Consider the following 27808-nt stretch of genomic DNA (forward strand, 5'->3'; position numbering starts at 1 on the left):
TTTGTTTATCAAGATGAGAAAATATTAAATATCCTTTGCATTCTCATTCTAACTTTCTTGCAGCCTCTCTAAGGCTTTTTATTAGTTTTTGAAAGGAGACACTAGGGGGAGGAGATAAGACGTGACCTTTATGTCTACCTTGATTCTGAAAATTGATATCTGTTTATAACTTGAACTCAATGGAAAATATTCCCTTACTTATTTTGGAGTTAGTAGGCCATCAGGGTAGTCCTTTTCTAAGTTGAAGCATTGACACACAGTAAATTGTATTTTGGAGATTGCAAAACATTTCTTTGCAAGGAGTTTTGGGTAATCTAGAAAGTCTTTGAATCGTGGCAAGGCACAAATGTAGACAATAAATAAATGGTTTTTTAAACAAATATTTGAAATATTGAAGATGAACATCCTGTTAATCTATTTCTCTTTAAAGGAGGAAGCAGGACTTCAGAGGCATCAAGAACCCATGTGTGAAGAAACTAGCTCAGAAAGTGCTTTTGCTACTAGTAGCAGCTCAGAAGACCGGTCACCAGGTATCCTGCCTTCATTCTTTGGGAAAGCTCTATGCTGGCCTCTTAAGGTGACCAGGGATCTGCTTGATCTTCCGAGACGCCTCTCTAACTGGATGCATGGTGTCCTGCACGCAACCAGACTTCATTTCTGGGACAATGCATACAACTATGTCTACTTGTATGAACTCCTAAGCATTAGTATGCCATTCCTTTTTGTGCTTCATGAGTTACTTGGCAATTTTTACGGGGAAGTGGAGTTGTCATATGACAATATGCTTGAATCGGTGAAGAATTTTTTCAAGCTTTAAAGTTCTTCTGAATCTTGGTTGTGCCTTTCAGATTTCCAAAACAAACAGCTTTGGGGTTTTGCACAAATATAAATATTTCAATTCAGTAAGTGCTTTAAATGAGCCCAGAGCTCCATGGTGCAATTGTAAAATCATTTTTTAAATTATTATTATTATTGGATCATGAATGTTAAGTGTCCGAATTCATTTCCCATCCATGGAGACGCTATGAAGGATAGTTTTATAGATTTTTTTTAATTACATGAATCCATTTCTAGTTATAAAAAAAAACAGATATTCCTCTATGTTTACATTTTGATATTCTTATTTTAATGACTGTGAAAGGAAGAACTTTCATACATAGGGAGATAGCAAATTTTTATTATGTGGAGGTTTCTTTTGAAAACTGAATGTGGCACATACCTTTTTCTACCTTTTGCTTTGTCTATGGGGCTACTGTCTTCATCAATTTTTTTTAAAAGTTCAAATGTATACTTAGCCCATAATAGTTACATTGACGTCTCTTTGATAAACCCTTTGTGAACACTGGGCATTTTCTGTAATATTTATGAATGAATTCAAAGAGTAATATTAAGACATTAATTAAACTAAACCAAAGTACAGCAATAGCATATATTTTTTCCTCAAATCAAGGGGCAATTTTGTTCATTTATATTAGAGATAACCTAGAGCTGATATGGAAGGTAAGATGTATCTGTGTTAGAATAGTTTTTCTCAGTCAATCATTTGAAAGTTCTAACGATCAGAATAGTATAAAAATGGAATAATTTGAGAAAGAGGGATAATTATTCAGTTTCTGTTACTGACTTCATAGCCCTTTTTGACACCATAGAGTGTCATAGAAATTAGGATACGGCTGAGAATTATAATATATTCACTTGATATAAAAGCCACGTTTGACAAAGAGAAAAAGTATAGGCACCATAGGGCCTTAAATTTATTTTGGCCATTATAGATGATTTACACAGGAGATATCTATGGATAAATTTAAGATAAAAAATAATTAATAGGATCCTTTTATTTGAATGTCTTATTGCCCTAAGTTATCTTTGAAGGATACATGCTTCTTCAAAGTCTCGGGAAATAGCTGTAAAAATAAAGTCCAATTATGAGGCTTGTTCATTCTATAAAAGGGTCAAATAATTGGCTCCTGAAACTAAAACCAATTTAACTTTTGGCTGATAGAAAAATAGTTCTCCTAGATTATATGTCTGGTTCTCTATACCCATCCTGCGGCTATTCAATTGCATAAATATTATTTGTATAATGTAATATTAACTTACCATGAAACAGGATAAAAACAACTTCATAAAACCCATCAAGAAAGATTTAATTTAGAGCTAGCCTGTTAAAGGATTAACTGGTATACATGCTGTTCTATTTTCACCTTAAATCTCATGGATTCCTACTTGGAAAATTGTCCTATTTATTTCATTGGAATGGAGAGATGTAGTGTTAAGCACAGTACACAACAATAATCTTTAATTAAATGAACAATGGTGATGAAAAGAGGCTTTTATTTTTAATATTTTTAAAAGAGGGTTAATTTTTGCTCTGTTAATTATTTGCTTACATGTTAGAATTTTAGGTGGTCCTACTCACATGCTGTGATATTGTGAACTCCCTGAAACAGCAAAGGGATTTGTGTGTCACCCCTCCATGAATAAAACCAATGAGTTCCTTCTTCTCTATAATAGTAATTGTGCCATCAGGTGCACAGAAAGCCAGAATCCATTGAGAACTCAGTCCTGCTGCTAGCTTTTCTAGGCCCAATGATGCTTTTAGGTCCTCCATTCCTAAGAAGCACGCCCAAATGTGTATTACCTGACAGATGAGATGTCTGCACCATGGAGCAAGGGACTAGATCCAGGGAAGAACAGGGTGGAAAGGGAAGTTGAATTATCAGAAGCCAGTGTGGACCATGGAAACTCAGGTTACTGCTGTACCAATAAACAAGGCTTCTTTTAACAATGGAAAGGCTTGTTGGATCTTCAGCCTCTATCCCTTGGACTTTCTGGTCACCTCTCTTCTGCAGTGATGAGCAGCAGAGGTAGGGAAGCTGTAAATAATATTTCCTACTCTCACATGACTAGTCTTTTGAGACTACTCTACCTACCCCCTATTGCCATATAATGGCACTGCCTATGATGTGGCCACTGACTTGGCCAGGCAGAGTAAGGTGGTATTTGACAACCATTCAAGTTGGTCTGGGATTACAAATTTGAATCTCACTCTGTCTCGACAAACCAGCAGCTGCATCACTAAAGTTCCTTTTCCCCTGATTGCCATGTTCTTCTTGGTATTCTTTTAGAAGAAAGCAGCCTACCATATAGACTTGTAAAGGCCACTTACTGTGGCACCCTATGTTTCCAAAGCACTCTCCTGCAAGACCAGTTTCTTGGTACCTTCCTGCTCTGATCTCTTCATCTTGCCCACTATGGCTTTGAGCCTGACTTTGGGTAACTCTGCCTGTTTCTTCCCAGTTAGTAAAATCATGGCTCCCCACTCCTCATCCCCAGCCTGGCTATCTAAGCATGATCTTCCTGCCTTGACTTTCTGCTTCGCCTTCCTTTGCTCCCCAGCCATGTTTTCCCAGCTGTCTATATATTATTTCCTCCTCCTGCCCTTGCAATTTGAATCTCTCCCATTTATCAACACATGATGGCAAGCTCTAAATGTGTGAACCCATCCTTTCCTTCCGCACCCCCCAAAAAACCCTCCTGCATTTTTTATTTGATGCCTTTTTTTCAATTAACAAACTAAATGTCTCTGTAGTTATTTCAAGGTCTCCCTAGCATATAGTTTCTGCTTATGCAACAGTTTTTGGTGTTCTCACCCGCCCCCCAATGCCTTTTTCAGAGTTTCTAATTCTCATTTAAGAAGGTGTAAGAGAAGGGAAATTTGATCTAGTAGCATCTTGTGTTGGCTGATGGATACAACTCTGCAGTCTATATCACAAGTTGAACCTGAATAAAGGTTGGCTCTCTGCTTGTAACCAGCTTACTATATATATATAAAACTGCTGCCATTCTTGCAATTCAGCTATTGCATATCTCAGACTCAGGGAATTAAGCGTCAGAATAGCCAGTGTACACCCAAAATCTATGAATGATTTTACAGCAACTTCAAGGGTGAAGAGAACAACACAAATACGTTTTGCACTGCTTACTTCACTGTATCTTACATTAAAAAAAAGTTTCAGTATTGTTAAATTATGTTCATATTTTATTTGTCTATAATTTGACTTGTTAGTTGTACAATCATTAGTTAATGATTACAATTTCAGCTGATTTGTATATCAAACCTTTATCACAAATGAAACTCTTCAAGCACTTCTGGTATTATCTAATAGTTTGAATGCAATGCACAGAAAAGGAGGGTCCATTTACACTGTTTGAAGCCACTGATAATCATTACACAGTACAATTTTGTTTATTCAGTTGTTTATCTCACTCTAAGGGAGACTATTTCCAAACCCAAGGTATGTTGGATCACTGTAAAAAGGCCAGAATTTTCTTTTGCGTTATGTCCAGTCACATGTACACATATAACCATATTCTATTTGGCTAAGGTATTTTGTTACTTCCTTGTCATTTCCACATTCAGTGAAGGTTTCTTTGGAAAGCTGTAGAGGTGGCTTTGGGGTTACAAAAGATGTGACCAATATATTGTACATGTAAATCCAAATTCAATCTCAGATAAATGCAGAATCATTTATTTTGACTTAATCATATTTGAAGTTGATTGTTTGAAGTCTGTTGCTATTTCAAAGAGTCTTTGATAACTACTATTATTTGATACTTGAAATGTAATAAATGTGGTTATTTAATATTTTTGGCTGATCAGAAAGACGAATTACTGTTCATTTGTTATACCTTACAGTATCAGTGCAATGCATCTAGTGCTGTGTAATCAAAGATTTACAGTTAGCTTGTTCTGACTACTTTCTTTTTCCAATATTTTATATTGTCTTTAGTTCATTTCAACATTCCAGTGCTACAGCCCCTAACTGGCTGAACCATTTCTGGTGTAAGATTTTCTATGCTTCCTTTTTTTCGTGTTGCGATGAATGCCTAATACTCCCTACTAGTGTTTAAAAATACCAGAGAAGAATGTGTGTTTTGTGTGTGTGTATGTGTGTACTAAATCCAAAATAAGAATCTGCATGGTCACTTACCCTACTTTGTAGCTGGCAATCCAAAACTTCTGACTTGCTTCTTTCCAAGTGTTCCCACTCTGCATTGTAGTCCTTATCTTTGCATGAATTCCAAATTTATTTTTTAAAAAGAAATTATTTATATTTAATCATGAGGCATTTCTATGTTTTTATTAATTCCTTCTTTGCAGCAATTAAAGTTGTGCTCAGGCATCTGCATCTCCTTAAATTGTAGGTCTTGGTCTACTAAATGTTAGGAAAAACTGATTAGGAGAATGGCCTTTTAGTTTTACAAATCATTTTAGCAACAACTATATAGAAAGTAATCTTAAAACACGAATCCCTGATTGTTTCAATACAAAGATTTAAGTAAAGTCTGGAAACCGAAACAGATTTCATTCCTTAAGGAATTTTAATGCATCTATATGAAATTCAAATTCATGTTGCTGTGACATCAGCATAATACACATTTTTACAAGTTTCTGCTTATAAATGTAAAGGCCTTTAGGACAAAACAGACAGAACAGCCTCCCCCTCCCATGTATTCCCCTCCCAATCCTGTTCTATCTTCTTTTTACTGAGGATTGAGAAAGCTATTATGAAACATATCTTAAGCACTAAATACGGTACTTAAGGTGATATATTCTTTACTTTTTTCAAAATGGTCTCTCAGAACTCTGAAACAGAAAGACATTCTATGCAGAATTATTACCACTCCTATCATGAGGACAAACTGTATTTGCAAGAGAAAGATATGTATTTTCCCTCTAGGAGACAAGGCTATTTTCATAAGAAAAGGAAGAAGAATTCTGTCATTTGCTAGTGGGTTCCCTTGTTTACAATTTGCTTTTTTTCCTGTCCTTCTGCCAGCCTGATAGGATGGAACAGAGCTGGATAACACACCAGGTTTATTAATTATTGGTAGAGTTGAGAGTAGAAATAAGGATTTATCTGCTTGTTCAGGAGGAGAATAATTCTAAATATTCTGGAATTGGAAGGAATCAGTCTGATTTTATGATTCATGAAAGTAGTAGATAGTACAAAGAAGCTAGGAAAAAGAGCACTGGAGATGACATATTCGATGCTTTCTGAATAGAGAATCCCAAAGACAATCATATGCTATTAAAATTCTTACTCATCCAACTATGTTTCATGTTCCTATTTCCAAAGTAAAAAACTGATTTTAGTATCTTAAGTATGCTAAACAAAATCGGTTTTTCTTTTCTTCAGAATTTTTAGAAATTTAGACCACTCTTCCTGCTTACTTTATGCTGAAGAACAATATTCAACTTGGATTTTGTTAAAAATGTACACCTTTTCTGGTTTTTAATGATCAATATCTGCTTAATGTTTTGTAATGAATCCGGAATCACCCAAAGCTTAGCACATTCAGAAACCAAAATTCTCTTCATAAATATGAGGACCCTCAGAGTTATATTGATTGCTTTAGTTTCCATTTTGAAGGATTTGGGGGCTCCCTAGCATGTTAAAAAAAGATACTTAAAAAAAAAAATATAAGTGGAGGCTTTTAAAAACCACTTGAAGAGTCTTAAAACGATGCTTCTTTTGGATTCCCAAACGAAAGATCAGGAAAGGATCCAGATATATCCTAACAGAATGGTACCTTTTTTTTTTTTTTTTTTTGCTGTGATTAACACAAATTCTCTGCATGTTTGGGGTATGGGGACATCTGAATGAAAATTTTCTCTCTACTTTACTTATTTCTATTGCAGATCTACTCATCTCTTAAACAATACCAGTGGGAATTCTCTTCCTGTACTCCTTGTCACTTAAAATGTTTCTGGAATTTAATTAAACTTTTTTGTTAGAGTGTTCTTTTTTTAAAAAAAAAGTTTATAAAAATTTCACATGAAAATTTGTATTTTGCACAGATTTAATGTTTAACTTTCTAATGTGGCTGTTAAAGAAATAAATTCAGTTCTCCTAAATACTGTTGCATCTTTTCTTCCTTTTTAACAAACTGCATTGGAGACGGAGAGTTTCACCTTTGCTGCCTTTCTGGTTTTGGTACAATGCTTCTTACACTCAGTGTGGGCTTTCTTATTATGTTCCTGAAAGACATTTAAAACGTTGCCAAATGACTACAAAATACAGGTAGTCCTCGACTTACAACAGTTCATTTAGTGACCGTTCAGAGTTACAACAGCACTGAATAATGTGACATGGCTGTTTTTTATAGTCTTGACCTTTGCAGCATCCCCATGTTCGTGTGGTCAAAATTCAGGTGCTTGGCAACTGGTTCATATTTATGATTCTTGCTGCATCCCAGAGTCATGTGATCACCTTTTGCGCTCTTCTGACAAGCAAAGTCAATGGGGAAGGCAGATTTACTTAATAATATACTAACTTATCAACTGGAGTGATTCACTTAACAACATTGGCAAGAAAAGTCAGAAAATGGGGCAAAACTCACTTAACAAATGTCTCACTTAACATACATTTTGGGCTCAATTGTCGTAAGTTGAAGACTACCTGTATGTACTATAAACATTTTGCGACCACTAGATGGCAGAAAGAAGCCAGAAAACACCGCCATCTGGTGGGTGCACTGATATTTGCATACCTCATTGTTGTATAAGTGGTAACATTTTACAATGTTGTGCTCAAATCTATCATATGACACTTCCTTCCTATCTGGAAATGGAATCCTGTAGTGTAAATATAGAATATACTCTGACAGATTTTTTTCAGATTCTCATCTGAAGTTTGAGAAATTGTGGCTTTGGTAACATTTCTAACTTTTCCCTTTCACTAAATCGATATCTTTTTCCTTTATAAAAGTAAAGTTTTTTTTAAAAAAAAAAGGATAATGAAAGCTTCAGACTGCCATTTTTACCTATGAGACAATTTGATTAGTTTCAATTGCAATTATAAGTGCTGATAATGTTTTTACTGTGATTAAAGTTTTTACTGTGTTTAAGAGGCAGGAAATGTGTTTGAGAAACTAAGGCTCAAAAGGCTCAGATTCTTGTGATCGATTAAACAAATGAGCAACAATCCAGAAATCAAGTCTTCTGACTGTAGAACTAAAACAAAGGAGAACTTGGATATTGGGTTTTCATAATTTTAGGCAACACTTCTGTATTGCAAGCCTGTTGCACAGGGGTGTCAAATTCAATTTCATTGAGGGCCACATCAAGGTTGTGTTTGACCTGGGGAGCTGGGGTAGGCATGGCCAGGGAAGGTGTGGCCGGGTTGACATCATTCATGTCGGGGCGCAGGTGGTGGCCCAAGCACTCTGCCAACAAAAACAGACTCCTGGGCTCCATTTTCAGCTTTGAGCACTTACTGCAACCCTCTGCCAGCAAAAACTGAGTTTAGGAGGACCACACACAACCCTCCCAAGCTCCATTTTTGCTGGCAGAGGCACCATGGGCCAGTCCTTCACTACTTCCAGGGCTGCCCAGTGGGCAAGATCTAAGCACCAAATTCAGCCCACAGGCCTTGAGTTTGACACCCCTGCTGTAGCACAAACATAACAGTCCCTTCTTGCCAGAAAGAAGTGCTGGGATTTCTTAGCTAATCACTGCTCAGATCCTGACCAGTAATGGAGTGGTTTCATTTTCATATCAGCCAACAAAGTAAAAGAAATTACACTAAAAGTGTCTTATCTTCCCCAAACTTTATTTTGAGGAGCAAAATGGGTAATGTTGAGGAAATGTAAACATTAAGCTTAGAGAAGATGCTTGTCCCTTTGAATAAGCTCATCTCAATCTCTGTGTCATTCTAGGGGAGGAAGGCAACCTACCTTGTCTTGCCCTGCACTTACTGGCTTACTAAAGTTCTTAAATCAGTGCCGATACAACAGTATTAATTAGAAGAGCTCCAGTTTCATACAGTACTTACTCAGAGCCTTCCTTGTTCGTTCAAACCTTTCAATAGCCTAAAAGTCTGTAGAGATTCTCAGTCACCCAGGTCATGGTTGTCCCAAAGGTACTTTTTTTCTGGAGGCAACTGGACTTCCTTGTTTTTTCTTTTGAAGTCTTTCTTTTTCTCTCTCTCTCTTTCAATAGCCTCCATTCCCAGGACTCTGCAGGAGTACAAAGCTTTGCTAAGTGAGGTGCCAACCCTTTTATTTGAATCAGCTGTTCAAGGGCAACATATGATGGTTAAACATCTGGAGAGCTTTAACTTTTTTATGTAATCAATTTTTTATCAAAACATTCATAGGTTTTTGTCTCTTAGGTATTGTTTTTCCTGAATTAGACCACACTGTAGAGAAAATAATTCCGGTGTATATTGGATTTCTTTCCACAATGACTTTATTTCCCTTTTTCCAACCCAACCTTAATATCTCCACCCTTAAACCTTTGGTTATATAAACATACATCCATATTTTGCCTTGGATTGTCAGAAGTGACTTACAGTTTGGGAAGCATTCTCTTTGTATTTTAACAATAAACTGCTAGTATGTTCAATCAGGATACCTGCCATTAGCATAATACTGTTAAATGCTTCAAATCCTTATTTATTTCTGTGTTTATGTCCTGCTATTTGGTGTCAAAGAGCCAGAAAGGTGATCTTAATCGTTTATCATAAAACATTAAAATGACAATTTCTTCCATCTTTGCAATATTATAGAGCAAACATGCCTGCCTGGCAAATGTGGGCTGACCTAAATTTGGGTATGCATTTTGGGGCATACTTTAAAAACTATTTGTAAGCATATGATGTAGAGAACTAGAATTCTGGCAAATGTATAAATTTCTGAGAGGAATCAAAATGAAAATTAGATTCAATGAACTTTCTGCATTTGTCACAATGTGCTCAGTTTATTGTAGTCCTTTCTCATCATTTGAAAAGCTAACTAAAGGCATTGCCTTTATAATGTATTTATCAAGATAATTAAAATATGTGTTGTTAGAGGTCCAAAGCTATTATATTCTTTGATCACATTGCCATGATACTTGAATTCTGCAAAGATTTCTAACTAGACATCCCCATTGTTTTAGGCTAGTGGTTGTGTCACCAAATTGTCATAGACATATAGAAAGTTGGTCTGGAATGAGATTTCTCCATCAGAATTTTTGACTGAGAATAGAAAGAAGGCCTAGAATTATTTGGATGGTTTTTATTATAATATCCATTGGCATGTATTCACATGTTCTTGCTAAAATGAAGAACATAGTTCTATGTATTTTACATATATAATCAGATATATTTATCCTGGTTTGGTTGGTTTCAGATACAACTTTAATATTTAATAGGAATACTGACTAAATCCATTTCAATTTTTTTTCTTTTAAAAGTATATACACGCATGTGATTTATGGACCCATGTTTTAAGTATTAGTGCTAAGATAGAGATGAAAAAATGAGTGCCTGACTGCGTGTATCTTTGGAATGTTTAATTCTACAAGAATTAAACACAATTCTTCACAACCTGCTACATTTTCCAGGACCTATTAAACAACATTTTTCCCAAGAGTTATTGGCTATTCTTAATGTAGTAGGTTCATTGACCAGAAAATGAAAGGGAATTGAACATTTGTAGTGTAAATTAACTCCTTCACAGATAATGGATGCTTTGAATAAATGGCTGAATACTTTAAATATTCACCAGAAACAAGCTTGTTTTCATCGTTGTTGCTGTTAATGTGCATTGGCAGATAACTCCTAGGAATTTTAGGTGTGGCATTCCTTTCTCCATCTAGGCATTTTTTGCCTTGGCCTTTCATTTTTGCTTGTTCAGTGAGCAGATTGTGAAGTGAATCACACGCATACATGCATAATTTCAAATATTCTTTTCAGTTGTAAGGAGGACCAGTGGCTATTGTCTAACTAGATTTATTTTGGTTGCAGCAAAAGTAGAATTAATAATTAAGCCCAAGTATCAGAAATGTTTAGAAGTTGGCTGCAAGGCAATGTTCACAGAAACCCAACCGCTACTTTGTCACTGCTTCGTTTCAATTCCAAGAAACTGAAATATTTCTTGGCTTGCCAAATACCTTATTTGGATTCTCTAGTTCTCTTTGCAATGTTAATTGAACAGAATGGACTATGCAATTTTAAAAAATAATTTGCTTAATGCATGAGAAGATTGATCAGATGGATGTATGTGCATTCAGACAGACAAGGCTGTTCATAGCAATGACTCTGGACAGTTTATACGAAATTAAAAACAGGAAACAATAACATTAAAGAGCCAATAATCCACATAATCAAAGTCCAGGATGAAGAAAAATAACTCCAAATTTACCAGAGCAATAAATTCAATCAGCCAACTCATAGCAAAGCTCATTTAACAATCCTAATGCCTGGGGGAAAGCCAGGCTTTAATTCCCTTTATGGGAGTTAATAGGGTTGGGGCCATCTGGATTTCTGGAGGGAGGCTGCTCTCTGGAGCAGGCACCACCACAGGAAAGGCATGACTCCTACTCCAGCAAGATGACATTGACAGAAGTCATCTGGAGCATGCCATCCCTGACAAATCTGATGACGTTTTCCACAAAAAATGGAGACAAATAGCCTGGCTGGCCATATGCCACAAAGGGTTTGATAGCTAATAACCATTTCCTGAATCTCATCCAGGGACCCCTCTGGAGCCAGTTGTCTCACAGAGAAGAGTCTTTCTGGTATCCCCTTTCCAGATTTAAGGTATCACCAGGTGACAAAGGTTGGAACATTCAAGAGAGCAGACGTGCAATCTGTTTTTAATTCCAGAGTGGATTTTGGCTAAAGAAATGTGAAAAAGGCATTTTTAGAACATGTACTAGCGTTTTCCAACGTGTGGAATTCAATCCCTCTATTGCTTAAGGTCACCTGTAGGATTGGCTTCTCTCATGACATTGTGTTCTACTATGATAGTTGGGGTGATGGGTATGAACAACAGCTACACGCGCACACACACACACACACACACACACACACTGATCAGGAACTTTTTCCTCATCAATGCGTCTTCATGCAGATGTTAGACTATTGTATAATTTCAAGGATGTTCTGGGTATGAGGACATTGTGCCCAGGAGGCTGTTTCAGATAACTTACGCATTTTGATGTCAGTAGAATGTGATTTCTCCCTCAAAATCTCTTTCTTTCTCTCTCTTGCCGGTCCTCTACATTAGAAATGGCTTGCAAATTTGGGGTGGGGGGGAGATATAGTACCTTAATCTCTGCAATTCTTCTTGATATTAAAATGCCTTTACAGAAGATTCATGAAGTTAAGTTCTGGTGAAGTAAAATATAAACATGACCTTTGGATGAGGATAATATATGTCTTTTAATGTTTCTAAGTACAGTCTTCTGTATAAGGAAATGTTTTGCTATGATTTGTTATGGGTGGATATGCTTGGGTTTTATTTAACTACACAAAGAAGATTTGTGTATTAGCAACAGAAATACAGTGGTGCTCCAATGAACACCTCTAGGGTAAACTGAGTTTCAAACACTCAAGGTGTACAGATACCATGTTTCCTTTGACACTCAATTATACACAAACCATTGCTTTATGTTATCCCACACCAAGCCACATAGGTCTGCTGCAGCTAATATTGCTAGTCAGAAAATTGCACAGATTCAGTTTCCTTTTTAAAAAAAAATCAGAAAGAATGAAGAATATTCAAGCAATAGGGAATATGGAAGACTAGCAGAGTCACTAATAGAAGAATATTATACTTAGTCAACACATCCCTCACTATAAAAACAAACAGGACAATTGCATAATGAACACCTAGCTTGGAACACCCAAAGGGCACCTCAAAGTTAGTAAATCACAAAAATCTACTTATACATTCTCTTTGCTAGCCATAATGACTTACAGAAATCTAATCTGCCTATAGCATGTGAATTAGTGTTTTGGGTTTGCTTTGATATAGAATGAGGGTCATTAGAAAATGTAGTAATGGAGCTCTTTTAAGTTAACAACAAAGAAGTGCGCCTAAGCAATGACAAAGAGGAGAAAGGAAACTTTCTTCCTCATAAAAACATAGAAAGACAGAAGGCTGGAAATAAGGTAGGTGATGGGCTTACTGTGCATCACAGGACTTCCTTCCTGCTCACCAGATACTCAATCACCCTCTTCCTTCCTTCCTTCCTTCCTTCCTTCCTTCCTTCCTTCCTTCCTTCCTTCCTTCCTTCCTTCCTTCCTTCCTTCCTTCCTTCCTTCCTTCCTTCCTTCCTTCCTTCCTTCCTTCCTAGCATTGTATGGCTTAATCTTGGTACCATAATATCTAATGTCTTCATATTGAGGTAGTTTTTGAATGGTGGATATCTCTGGAAGTTGTAACAGAGTATATGTAAACATACCGGAAGATTTTTTACTTTTCCTGTAGTTCAGTGTGATTTCTTTTGTCTCTATACAATATTAAGTGAAAATTATTCTTTAAATAATCTCTGTCCTTTAATATTTCTGCAGGATGTTATGAGCTTATCCTGACTTCCAAAAAAGCTTAGCAGAGTTGAACTTGAAGCTGATTATTACAGGAAATCCCAAGGCTGTAGACTAAATTGGAAGTTGCAAAAAATATCCCAGGAGAAAACAGTGATGTATTATGCCCAGAGTATGGCTAAAAACTTGTATCAATGCAGTGAACAGAAGCTGAAGTTGACTTGTTGGAGTCTGCACTTATGTGATCCCCAGGCATAATTAGTCAAGTTCACATTGGTTCTAGGAATCTAGGAAATTTTCTGCAGGCTGGTTGCCTCCCAACGTGGGCTTAATTATCTCACACAATTCATACTTGGCCTGTTTGGGAATTCTGCTGTGTAAAGTTCCACACCCTTAGTAAAACACAAAGTTGGGGAAAGCTATTATGCTCTATTTATATGCATATGTGCTGATGTGTGTGTGTGTGTGTGTGTGTGTGAGAGAGAGAGAGAGAGAGGGAGGGAGGGAGGGAGGGAGGGAGGGAGAGAGAGAAATTGTGACTCAGACTCTTTTTTGTTGTTGTTTGCCATTAATACAATGTCTGGAATAAGGGATGAGTAGGAAAGATTGTGACTCAGAGACTTTCAGACCATCTGATGTATAATACGTTTTTTTTACTAAGCAAGGCTGCATAATGTTTTTTCAATTTTTAGTAATTATGCATCCTTTATAAAGTAATTAACTATTTCCGGAGCATCTGAGTTATTATCTTGCTGTGACCAAGATGTCCACAGCTTTATGCTTTCTGACTCCTTAGGGAATCATCCTCTCTATTTATAGTTCTTATTAGGGCTCCTGATATTCCTTTCTATAGGCAATAAAGCCTATTTACAGTTTCTTGCAGAAAAATACTTCTGCTCTCTGGAACTACCCAGGGTATAAAATATTTGCTGGAGGAAATATACACCTTTTGCAGATTTAGTAAAATATCAAGTGTATATGTAGAAGGGGGGAGTTGTTGCATCAAAAGGCTTTATGTCACAAATAATCTGATGTAGTGATGTGGACCTTTTTGTGTGCAGCTAAGCCAGAAGCATCAGTAGGGTTTGCTGCTTGGGTAACATTCCCCCTTGCCATTCAATGGCATTTATGCCAGGGCTATGTAAGCTGATTTCTGGAATGGTGGGTGAGTTCCCCAGCCAGTAGTGTTGGGGACATCAATCTACCTTCCCACTGCAAGGGGTATAGAATAGTCCAGAGGTTCATAGCTACCATGACAGATATGAATCAAAGATCCAGAACACATTAAAGACCACATTCTAGATCGAGTTTTCAGCTCAGGACAGACCAAATGTAATTTGAAAGGACTTTGTCTCTCATCACGGACAGGTAATTCTTTGCAATATCCCCTCCATAGAAGGGAAGGATCTATTAGATTGAGTCCTTCTACTGAATGTAACTAATAGATCCTGTGGATTTTCAGATGGCTCTTGGGGAGTTTCATGAGGATTTGGTAGGCAGTTTGGCTGATGCTGTGGTCACTCTCTGTAATAAAGAATCATCCAGAGGGGGCAGATTGCAACAGAGTAGTATATTGAAATGGAGGAAAATGGAGCAGTATTGGAGAAACGTAGAGCACTGTTGGAAAAAGATTTATTTTGAGTCTGAGTCACGTTCAAACTTAGAGTGGATAGTTGAATGGCAAAAATAAGTATTTTGTGGTCCTTATTGTATTGGCTGAATGCCACTCAATGGTCCTTTTTAAGAAACTCACTTCCCTTTAGGAAAAGTTGCTTGCTTCCTTTTAGGAAAAGTTGCTTAAAAAGATCATTGGCTAAATGCCATCCAATAATCCTTTTTAAGAAACCTGCTTCCTTTTAGAGGGAAAACTGCTCACATTTGAAAAAACATCGTTGCAGCATTTGGCTAACAAAACAAATTCAAGAGCAGTTGAACAATACCAACAGAAATGATTGGGGCCATATCTTTGAAGTAATCGGGGCCAGTGAATAATTTTGAGCCTGTGAGTCTCAAGAGAGTAGAGACTTACTGAGACTCACTGGAGACTCTACAGCGTAATTCCACCACTTGTCAGAGAGGATTCCTGCTCTTTGTGGCTGGTTAAGACCTCCCACACTCGTGGAATGAGGAAGCGCTTCTGTGATCTCTAAAGAAGCCTGTAATGTGTCCCATATTTAAAAAGCCTTTGCTCGGACCAACTATTTTGGATAACTTTAATATCATGGTCTAAATAGAATGCAATTATTCTAGCCCTCCATAAACTGGTCTCAGTACATCTGGAGACACCACAAGAAAGTCTCGTATGAAAAACAAGAATGTTTCATCCAAGTTCCATTAATCAAACTTTTGGAGAGGAAGACAAGAAAACTACCTTAATGATGAAGCTGGTGAGGTGTCTTCAGGAAGCCAGCAGAAAGGATACAAAAAGACAATGGCTTTGTCTTCTCCTGCTACTGTTCTCAGACAATTGACAGTCAGGAGAAGTTGTCCTTGAATCTGAACATTTCCTTATGAACAAGCATGATGAATAGCTAATCCTCCCTGAAATTGTCTAATGGATTAAAACTATATTGTGGCAATGAATTTCATATGAAGAACTTTATTTCACTGCTGTAGTGTTATAGACTGGGTCAATCAAGTTATACTGGGTAAGAAAGGGAGCAAGACTGAATGATTGATTGACTGAGTGATTGATTGCATTATGCTTCACTTGATACTCATCTATCTTGACTTTCTTGTTACTCAACTAAAATGCCTCCAACCATGTTATAATCTTTCTAGGGGAATAGTTCCAATTCTCTTCCTCCTCCTACCATTCCAGTTGCTTTCCCCACGTTTCTAGCAGTACAATAGCCTTTCTGAAATAATTTGAAATATCTATGGACACTATTCCAAGTGTGAATGTACCCTCAATCAATGACAGAGTGTTACAGTACATTAACTACACATATAATTTGGAATCTTGTGTGATAGAGGTTGTACTTCATTTGATTTTAAAAAATTAAGGACACAGGTGGCTTTTTACACTCAGTTTGTGCATCTTCAGATTCATGAACTCTGCTACATATACTTCATACCATGGAGCTTTTAGTAAGACAAGACTGATGCTCAGGGACATGATTTTGTAATGCTTTAATATCTCCCCAGACCCAATTAGACAATGTTAAGTACATTTGGGGGCCAAGGAATTAAATGAAGCTGAAGTGCACCAGTAACATTTAAATGAATCCATTGATGATGAGAACATCTTAATTGTTTCTGGTTTACAATCATGCCACTTTACTGCTTGACAGTGGTGCTAAAGGTGCATAATTGTTATTGGAGGAGAAAGCTGTTGCTTTATTGAAAAGCCCTCCTGTTGCTGCTATTGATTTTTAACTGTTATGTTTGGTCTGTTTCCCCCAACCCTTGTCTATCTTTTTGGGGAGTAACATACAAATGCCAGTTGTTTAGTGTCTTCTTGCTGTCTTTTTCAGTACTTGCAACAAGGAGGCTGTGTAAGGTTACTGAAAATAAAGCTAGGATAACTGGACTGCTGTCTATTGTGATCACAGCCTATCCTTCAATAGAAGCTGCATCAGAAGATCCATCAGCATTAGGAGAGAACAATTGCAAGGACAAATTATTAGTAAGTAGATCCCAGCCTAGCATGAATCTGGAACATGACTGCCATTCTTCATAGGTGGCCTTGCCACAAAGTTCTTTTGGGAGCTGAGCATCTTTTCCCAAACCAAACTATTATGTGCCAGCTGAAAGAATGGCACTCACAGAGGGCACAAAGAAAGCACCAATAATGATAGGCTTAAACAGCCACTCAGAATTGTTCCACATCTGAGCTCTGTCTCAAACACTATGGTACAACCTGTTGGTTTTCTGCTCTGGTTTTATTTTTGATGTATGGATTTCGTGTTCTGATACAAAGCCAAGCACTTTAAAGCTTTAAGACCTCTAAAACATTACCAAAGATATTCTTAGTAGGATGAGACTTTTAGCATGTTGCATCTTACTCAGTTGAACTTGAAGAACTTTTCAGCCTGTTGCTCACTGCCACAGTAATAGGCCACATGTGGGCTAACACCTCCCAAAATTTCAGTTTTAATGTATTTGAAAGTAGAAATAGAGCTGGAGTTTAGGAAGATCTAGAAGGAGACAGCATTACTTGGATTAAAGTCTTTGAAGTAATAGATATTGTCAGGAGGGTCCACAGAGTGTTGTTAAAAGAAAAAGTCAAAATGGTGGCCATAATGGCACCAATGAAACTCTGCCTGTTTTGCTATATATGTCACACATAATAGGCAGAGCTTTGACTGCATTTTAATTTTTTAACCATACCTGGAGGACATTCCTTGATTTAGTAAGCCAGATGTTAGATTTAACTATAAGAAAATGTTTTTTTAGAAAACTGAAAAGTAATCTTTGATCCATACATAACAATCCTCTAACTAAACACTGTAACTCTGTGTGGTATCTGGCAGCCCAACGCTCGGCTTCAGATGCCTGTAATTATGGGAAAGGAAGTCCCTGAATCAGATGAGATCATGTCCCACTAGTGTTGTTGTGTGAGTGAGCCAAAGATGAAATGCCTCTTTCCTCCTGTGAGAAGCCCCAGCACAAACCTGAATGTTTTCTTTAAACTCTTTCAGCCCTCTTAATTTTAGAGAACTCCCAGATAGAAAAGAAAACATTAAAAAGTAAAAACAACAACCAGAAAATATATTTGCATATGAGAAGAATTGAGGGTTTGTCTGTCTTTTAAAGCAAACCAGCCTACCTGAGAGATAGAGCTGAGACATTATGTTCTGAAAATTGTCTTCAGAAAACAGAAGGGTACCTGGACCTCTAAAGTTGGCTATATGCTGATCAGGATTTCCCAAATCAGGATACGCAGTAATTAAAATTTAGCCATTTAGCAGGCCTTGGCTGCTCTCATAAAGCTAAGGAATGTTAGTCTGGCAAGTAAACTGGATGGGAGACAATCAAATCGTAGAACTGAGACTAGACTGGAATATGGGGGATATTTCTGGAAGGAAATTCCATTATATAATCACCAACATGGAATAAATTATATATATTTATAATGATAGGATTTCCTTAATATTTTTAGCATTTCATGCTTAAACTTTGAAACATGTGGGAATCATATTTTGGTTGAAAAAAAGTTTTCCCTGAAATAAATGAGAGCTTCTGGGAGTAACGTACAATTCCATACAGAGATTTTAGTTAGACTGCTTTAAGGTACAGAAAACCCTGGATAAACAGGCTAAAAGGAAGAGTAAATTGAAGAATTTGAACTTAATGCCATTTTAGTTCCACTGATTTCAGTGGAAATAAACTCATCTAAATGTGTGACCCTCAACATTTTTCTTCTGTTAAGAAGCCTCCAAAGTCTGTCTGATAGAAAAGTTAATCAAGGAGACTGTAAGACAATCGCTTTTTGTTTTGCTTAAATTTTTTTTTACACAAAATAAAATTTTGCAGAGCACGTGGTAGCAATGGCCATTATGGGCATGTTTTGGACACAGAACAAGTGGTTTTGTGAAAGCTGTACCCAAGTCCCAGAGAGAAACATTTCAATGGAGAAGGCAATCCATAAAGCTACAAATCAGATAGAAGTCTTCAGGGTTGACTATTTACCGTCAAGGATTTTTAGTTATTATTTCATGCAAAATTAAAGGTATGGATGTATTGTATCAAGCAATAAAGTCCCTCCCCTTGGCAAGACTGTAGGGCTGAAGGCAAGGGTCAGGATGAGCTGCCCTTTCCTAAATCTTAGTTTGTGGCATGTGATGGTTGTGAAGATCCAGGCAGAGCAGCGGACCATCCATTACTATCAAATTGGCATGCTGGGCGGTGACCTGAGCAAGGATAGGAGCACTTCAAAATGACCAGATCCCTGCTGTGCCTTTGGCCACCACAGCAAGGCATAGTTGCAGGGACAGGATATGAGGAACTTCAGCCATCTTACAATGCCAAGGGTATTCAAGTAGGCTTTTTCCTAGGTACCTTTTCCTTTTCTGGCAGCATCAGGCACTTGCAAGGCAGCTCTTTTCCCTGCAATGGTTAGCCTATGGCAGGGGGATTCAAAAGGATGAGATGTAACATGTGCTGCCATGCAGGTAATGACTTTAGATAACCCACCAATCAGCTGGTGGAAAAAGCTGGCGTTCGGAGGCTTCTCCATCCTAACTATTGGAAGCCCTCATGCTCCATTCTTAATAGGGCAACTGTTCTGACCCAACCGGGTTCCCCGAGAGCAAACACAGACAAAGGCAGCAGCCCCCACCTTTCAGGGTTTAATCACGAATGCTGTTGCTTTACAGATAAAAGGCTGCTTTCCAACAATTATCTCCAACAAGAAAGAGCCTTGCCAAGTTGTTTGTCAAGGCTGCCAAAAACCCAGAGATAAGAACTAATTTACAAGATTCATGAACTAAAATGTCCACCAGTTGAGCTTAAGAGCAAAGAATGCTTTTCCAAACCTGGCTTTTATCCTCTTGAGGGAGGGGCCATTACCTTGCAGTCTTACTCCCAAGTTGCCTGTGCTGCTGTAATTGTTCTTTCCTCTGAGCAATCCTTCGTGCTTGTGCACTTGGCACAGGCTCCTCGGGAACCTCCTCATCACTGCTGCCAGCCCCCACAATCTCTGAAGGCAGCAGTCCACTCCCTGATGGTCCTGGCCCTTCATCAGAGTCCTTGCTCTCCTCAACCATCTGTACCTGCTGCCGGCTAACCACAACAGCAACAGAGTTCTTTGTGCTATCTATTTCCCCACCCCAGCAATAAACTTGTAAGGTGAGTTCAGCTGAGAAACAGCATCCCCTTGGGATTCTATGCCTGACTAGATACTCATGGGTGACCAGTTTCTAGGCCAGTGATGGCTAATTTTTTTTCATAGTGTGCCAAAAGTGTGAGCGTGCATGTGTGCCTGCACCCATAATACAATGCATGTGTGACTCCGCCTGCCCCTGCACATGTGCGCGCAACCCCCATCACACGCCTCTGTACATGCATGTGTGCCCCCTGTGTGCCCCACCCCCACATGTGCACGCATCTCCTGTGCATGCATCTCCCCCCATGCATGCGTGGCAGATACCCGACAATCAGCTGGCTTGCGGGGACAAGCGCACACGTGCAGTAGGTCTATTTCGGGAGACCTCTCACATGCCGGTAGAAATGGCTCATTGTGCCACTTCTGGCATGCGTGCCATAGGTTTGCTATCACAGTTCTAGGCCATCACATTGTAAACAACAATCCTTCATCTCAGATATTTAGTCCAGTCAAGGAGGAGAATGTAAGGAGTAAGTATTTTTCATCTCTCCTTCAAAGAGCCATGGTGGCGCAGTGGTTAGGAGACCGTATTGCAAAAGCCAGTAAAAGAAGGATTGATTGTTGCTGACTCTGTAAACTGATTAGAGATGGCTGTAAAGCACTATGAAGTAGTATATAAGTTTAATTGCTGTTGCTATTCATAATGCAATGCTGGTAGTAGGATGAAAATCAAGGGAAGCTGGTGCTGTAGGCACCAACTCATCCAATGATGAAGCATTCAAGTACAGGTTGGTGTTGTTTCATGAGAAGTTGCTATATGTTGTTCATTTTAAACAATTAATGTATCCACGAATTGTATGCTCAAGAGCTGACTGTCTGGGCATAAAAATCTCAGTGGAGGCTTTGTGGTCAGAGGCAATGGGCCCAATGTACAGTATAAATTGCAACCTGTCAGACTTAGTTTATTCATTGTTGGCTGTATTGCCCAGAAACTAAATCTGGTTGTACAGGATGATCTTAATCTGGGAGAACCTGCAGATTATCCCAAGTACAGTAGCGCAGAGCTTGCCACATGTTGTAAGATTGCTAGTAATTTCTCCCAAAGTGTGAAGTTGAAGTTGATCTGGACGAATGATCCATCCATCCTGATCCCCGTTGTAACTTGTTCCCATCAGGGACAACAGATGGCCATGAATGTCAGCCTTTTTGACCACAGGGAGTGGAAATTCATGGCCAAGGGACTTTCTGCAGTTAAGCTGTTTATTATGGTGAACTCCTCTGGTTCACAGACAGCCTTGCAAAGCCAAGTTCTATTTTTGATTCTTTTCTTAGAAAAGTTGATGGGAGAACCAGTTCTGTGTGAAACAAATGAGAGAACTACCTGGCATGTTTGTTTCTTTGTTTTTGCATCCCCACAATCCCAAGGGGCTCTTTGAGTCTTATATCATAAACTTCCAACCATATAATGAAACTGTAAACCTACACATAATTAAAATTAATGTTCTTATTGGGTATCCATAATTAACTAATTAGTTAATTGCATTGGGTATCTCCCAACTGAAGTGAAGGCTCTTCTAAATAGCTCTGTTTTTACTGACTTCTTAAATACTGGGAGGAAAGATATATTAGAGTTTTCCAGAAGAAAGCTGTTCCTGAATCTAAGGACCATAAGCGAGAGGCCCTTCCTCCACAAATATGCATGTGGGGAAATCTTCAACATCTACACAGGATATGAAAACTGAATAGATAAGCGTCTATTTGAGGTGGATAATCCTGCAGGTCCTGGTAACAGAAGCAGCTCAAATGGAGAACATAAGACAAGGCTACAATCATGAAGGTTGATCATTGTTCCTAGAAGCAGTAGCAGCAGGACCTGGGACCCCAATTCAGGCATAGGTTGTCTATTGGCTGTTACCTTTCAGTTCTCTGCTACATGAGAAAGTCAAAGGGAAATGAGGACAACTATTTTGCTCCAGTTACTCCAGCAAAATAGTTCTCATTGAACATGTTGAAGGACATCCATATTGAAGGAAGGATAATTTTAAACAATGGACATATAAGTTCATTTTAAGCATATCTTCCTCTACAGATAAACTGTGTTTAAAAGATGGTTGGCTTGACTTTTCCACACTTTTGGCATCCTCCTGAATGAACAATGTTATTATTCTGAATTGATGTGGGACAAGTTTTCATGTTCTTTATTTTCTCTAGAGTATTGCAACTATCCAGTAGATGAATCCATCTCTCCCAAGAAGTGCAAGAATATCCCCCATCTTGACTTTAGAAGTTCCTTGGCCCCTTCTGAATGGACTTTGGTCAAACTTAACCCAGAAGAAGAAAAAGTTAATCACAAACCTCTGGCAGTCCAAGTTCTGCTAACTAGTGATGGAAGCAGGTATTGGTTACTGATGCAAATTTACTTCCTTGAATGAACTGGAAGCAGAAATTATAGAACCCAGTTGTCAGAGTAAATAAAGGAGATGATATGAGAGAAAGAAGAATGATGAACCAGGAACACTCAATTCTTGCAGCTTGCACAAAGTTCTTGTGGGCATATGATTCACTGACAAGAAATCTTTGCATCCCACACAGCCTGAATCATACAGGGTGGGGTGGGGGATTAAATCCAGGTTAGCTTTGACAACAACAGCAATAAAAATTACAGTATGTAAGAGTTATTGAAGTTTTCAAGAAAGCAGCTTTGTTGAATACAAATATACAGTATATATTTCCCAGTTTCCTTTGCACTGACTTTCTTCAACTTTTGTCTTTCCAGTTCCATCATTAGCAATTCTTTCTAGCTGAAGAACTGTCAATAACTTGATAGACTTTAAGTACTATGAGTTGAGAGGGTGTTGTTTTCTTTCATTTTGCTGGCTGAGAGTTATGGCAGTTTTAATCCAACACATCTGGAGGACACATGTCCAGAAACAGAACACCTGTTAAAAGAAAAACTATAACAAAGTCAACCAATGATGCCTATTACATATGTAGGGGAAAGATACCATATATGTGTGAATTGTTGATTAGGTTTTTTTGTACCACTTGCTGGTCATGCTTAAAACAACCAGATCTTTCTACTCTTGGATTCTTAGCTCAGAACTAGAATCTGATCTTTCTGGAAATTCAGCCATTCTTGCATCCTCAGAAGAAATGTTGCCATTGCCTAAGCCCATCTGGAATTGTCTCTCATCTTCAAAGAGATCTCCACTGTCCACCACAAATTTGGAGAAGGGAAGTGATCGCCTTGAAAAATCCAAAGCTGCTAATGGTAAGTTTCTATAAGTCCAAAACTCTCTGAGTCCACCAAAAGGCACTGAAACCATTCAAGACCTCCTCATTGATAAAGTGGTATGAGGTTCAGAAGATATAATGCGGTTGAATTGAGTGGCATGGTGGCCTAGAGGTGAAGATGCTAGTGCAATCCTAGGTAGTAACAGATGTTTCTCTAACAGGACACAGAATGAAAATATCTGCTGTGAACTCCACATAGGCATCAGGAAGGGCATCTGATCAGTAAATGCTCAGCTCCATTCAGTCACCCTGACTCCATCCCAAATCAAGGGATTACAGCAAGGGTGTCAAATTTGCATCTTCACATTGTCGTCCTGTGATGTATTGTGACCCCTTCACTAAAATGGGTGGGTGTGGCCAGCGTATGACACATCCAGCCTATGGGCCATGAGTTTAACACCTCTGCATTGCAGGGTCGAAAAAGAAAAAATGCAGTTGAATTAAACAAATTCATTTGTGGGTGCTGGGTTCTCTATTTTCCCAAGTACTTTTTAGCAATCATTTCTAAATTTACTTTAGCATTAGATAATTAAGCCAAAGGTAGACTCCAGGGTATGAAAATTTATGCATAATAGCATCATAAATTATGTAACACTAATGTAGACAATAAAGGAGTTAGCATATTTATAAAATATACCATTATATAAAATAATGCTGATAGAACTCTGGAAAAGAATGCTTTCCATACATTCAATTTTTGTTGTATGTTTTGTAAAATAATGGAACTTTATTTTGTTGCTCTGACCACTCCATACCTAATACAATTGTAAAACAATAGATTGATTAAATCTATTGTTTATATATTTTAATAGATATCATAGCAAATATATTTTAATGCCCTCTACTTTTAACCCTAATACTTACGACCATAATTGAGCCCAACATTTATCTTGCTAAGTGAGAAATTTATTAAGTGAGTTTTGCCCCATTTCACAACTATTCTTGCCACGTGTATTAACTGAATCACTACAGTTGTTAAATTAGTAATATGTATGTTATGTGTATCTGGTTTCCTCATTGACTTTGCTTGTCAGAAGGTCACATTACCCCAGGATCAGAGGTGGTATTCAGCAGGTTCTGACCAGTTCTGGAGAACCAGTAGCGGAATTTTTGAGTAGTTCAGAGAACTGGCAAATACCACCTCTGACTGGCCCTGCCCCCACCTATTCTCTGCCTCCTGAGTCTCAGCTGATCGGCTGGGTCTTCTTTTGTTGCCCTGCACAGGAGAATGGAGCTGGAAAGCAGGTTAGTGGGGTGGGGAGGGAATGGAGATTTTGCAGTATCCTTCCCCTGCCATACCCACCAAGCCATACCCACCAAGCCACGGCCACAGAACCGGTAGTAAAAAAATTTGAATCCCACCACTGCCCGGGATGTTGCAACCATCATAAATATGAGTCAGTTGCCAAGCATCTGAATATAAATCACATGAGCACAGGAATGCTGTAACAGTCCTAAGTGTGAAAAATGGTCATACGCCACTTTTTTCAGTGCGGTTGCCACTTTGAACAGTGAGGTCTTAAGTCGAGGCCTACCTGTACAGCAGCCAAGAATCTATATAAATTACATTTTCTCTTTTTAAAGCAGAGGTCTCCAAACTTGGCAACTGTAAGACTTGTAGATTTCAACTCCCAGAATTCTCCAGCCAACTATGTCTACAAGTCTTCAGGTTGACAAGTTTGGGGACCCCTGTTTTAAAGGAAAGCTTTTGAAATGCAAAGCAATGGGATGCAAAGTATCCCACTGAAGCCATCCACCTCTCCCCTCTCATACATTGTGTTTTACACACCCAAACATATACACACACACACACACACACACATGCGCACTGTCATAACCCCTCTTTATCCACACACCACTTCAGCTTCTGCACTGATTTTTTCCAAAGTGAACCACAGCATTCCCTGGTACATAACGTACTTTCCCCTTTGGGGCCTCCCTGATCCTTAGCTTTCTATCACCCACATTGCTCTGTTTCGCACCGTCATTGTTTGCTTGATCACTAGGATTTTTTTCCTTGAAGACAGTTGTGAGAATTATGTAACTTCGACCAATGAAAAACAAATGTTTTATTTTCTCCCTCATTTGGAGTAGAAAAAAAAAAAACCCAACAACCCACAGGCAAGAGAAACAATAGATATAGAAATGGCTGGGCATAAATGCATTCTCCTGCTGCAGCTATACCATTCCACAAAAATGGAATAAAGTGAGAATTAAACTGCTGAGCCAAGGAAAAATCAGGTTGGAGAACATTGCCCCCTCGTGGCTGATATTTAAATATTTATCTGCCCGCTTGAAATGGTGAGGCATCATTGCCTTAGAAAAATTGTAATTTTGAACTCTTCTACTTGAAATGTAAACTTCCTGAGTGAACTGTTCTGTGAAGAAGACTTGACTGAATTTTTTGTTGGCTACCAGCTGCAGCTGGTTTTGTCAAATATGGATAATAAGGAATGGTAGGATGTCAAACTTTACTCTGCAGTTGTGGAATAACTCCAAAACATATATCCAAGCAAAACAAATTCAAATTTAAAATCTCAGTGTGCTTATTGTTGAGGTTTGGAACTTCCTGAATTTTAACAAAAACCCCTTTGTAGCTGTTTTTTTTCCCTTATCTTTCCCCTCTAGCATTACAACGAGCCTACAGTCTTCGTGACCCTTCTTCATCCAAAAAATATCAGAACTGGAAAAAGATTCAGTCAAGTAAGATATAATCTGATTAAATCATCCAATACAATTACATGTTTAGCTACATTCTTCCATTAAACAATTTCATTTATATTCTACTTTCATTTATGCCAATTTTACAACCTTTTGTGCTACGGATGTTAGGCCAATCACTGCAGATATTAAGTGAATTGCATAGGTTGTTAACTGAACGCAACTTCCCTCGTTCAGTGTGCTTTTTGGAATTCAGCTGGGAAGGTCACAAACAGTGATTGTCTGGAATTCCGCAATTTATTCTGCAATGTATGGTTGCCCAACACCTGGATTTTGTTCACACGACTATGGGGATGCTGCAACAATCATAAGGGTGAGGACAAGCTGTAAGTCACTTTTTTCAGTGCTGTGGTAATTTCAAACAGTTGCTAAAAGAATGGTTGCGCATCAAGAACTACCTGTAATGTCCATCTACTCTCATGGCTTGATTATGATTACTTTTAAGGAAACGACTTTGATATAAGACATGTGGGAAAGACACGTAATCCTTTTTTAAAAAAAATACATATTTTGCTTCCCTGTTCCTGTTAGCTATTTGTAAAGCAGTTTCCCTCCCTCAGAATATCAAAGATATGAGGGCCACATAGGATGGGCTTTGTAATACTTGCAATATGGATTTTGTAGTATTGTTGCACTGGATAACTAACATGGGTCTTCTTGCGTTTTAATTTGCTTTATTTCCCCTCCTCTCTCTTTTAAATGCATTGTTAATAATTGGCCATAAGCCTAACCTAGCAAGAAGAATGTAAAAGCTTTATTGTAGAAACTAGGACTGACAGATTCTTTGATGTATTATAAATACTTTCATTTTCAGGTGTTCCCAAGCCTAGATCAACAAAACAAATATTTTGAGCCCATCTGGCAGATGGTACAGAATAATAAAAACAAAGACAAATAGGCTGAAAAACAGCCTCTATCCCGGGGCAGTAGCTCTGTTGAATTCTACTGTATAGTGAAGTGTTGGTGTGGTGTCGGGGTTTTCAATTCAATGTGTGGAGTGTGAAGGATGTGTGTTTGTGTTTATTTTCATGGTCATGATGTGCACTAAAGATGGTGTTTGATTTCGTTGTACGAGGTGCAATGACAATAAAGTAAAGTAAACTAAACATTCACAGCACTGGGGAACCACTGTCAATGTATCTTTACACTTAAAGTACATTGTACATTCATTTACATTATTCTCAGATACGAGATTTCTTCATTTTCCTCCATAGAATACACACATTGGTCCACCTGTTGTGCAATCTGATCCCTCTCAGCTGTTTTGTGTTCCATTCTTAGTACTGAGAAAAAGGTTGTATCAACTTTAGCAGCTTGGAGGTCTCAGAAAAGGCTGGCTGGAAACATGTGTTTTGCTTGAGGCAAAGTTGCTATCTATTTTGCCTTCTGCAGAATGGTGTAGATTAGAAGCTTCTTAACTGATTGTTAGATCTTTGATACTAGCAAGAGGAGGAGTAGCTATTCCTGTATCTGAAAAACAACCTAAATTAGGGTGAACTGGTAGTTTAAAAAAAAAAAAACAGCTACCAGTTTGGCCAAACCTGTATTTCTTTTTTTCCCCTGCTGACAGTCAGCTGTTCCAATGATCAACTGTGCCGGGATCCCCCTCGCTGTCTTACTGCTTTGCTCAGGAGGCTTCCCTGAGGCCCAGGAGGCAAAAAGGGGTGCATGGGGAGGGGAGGGCTGTGTACCCCCCCCCCCC

At 38.2% G+C, this 27808-nt stretch overlaps 1 protein-coding gene across 13 annotated transcripts in view; it reads left to right on the forward strand.

Moving 5' to 3' along the window:
- Positions 1 to 27808, forward strand: part of MICAL2 (microtubule associated monooxygenase, calponin and LIM domain containing 2) — a 134339-nt gene that overhangs the window by 64273 nt on the left and 42258 nt on the right. For 6 of the 13 annotated variants that reach the window (XM_087921139.1, XM_026705658.2, XM_087921136.1 and 3 more), the window contains 4 exons: positions 431 to 530; positions 22303 to 22486; positions 23187 to 23362; positions 26014 to 26088. In XM_087921139.1, the coding sequence (XP_087777265.1) occupies positions 431 to 530; positions 22303 to 22486; positions 23187 to 23362; positions 26014 to 26088 (535 nt within the window). Of the gene's footprint in view, positions 1 to 430; positions 1420 to 4793; positions 4847 to 6706; positions 6923 to 22302; positions 22487 to 23186; positions 23363 to 26013; positions 26089 to 27808 lie in introns of those variants that run through there. The other 7 variants (XM_087921143.1, XM_087921145.1, XM_087921142.1 and 4 more) reach the window with 4 other exon arrangements.

The sequence above is a fragment of the Pseudonaja textilis genome, chromosome 1, assembly GCF_049901715.1.
Source record: "Pseudonaja textilis isolate UNSWEBS1 chromosome 1, rPseTex1.2, whole genome shotgun sequence".
In the NCBI taxonomy this organism is placed as follows: Eukaryota; Metazoa; Chordata; class Lepidosauria; order Squamata; family Elapidae; genus Pseudonaja; species Pseudonaja textilis.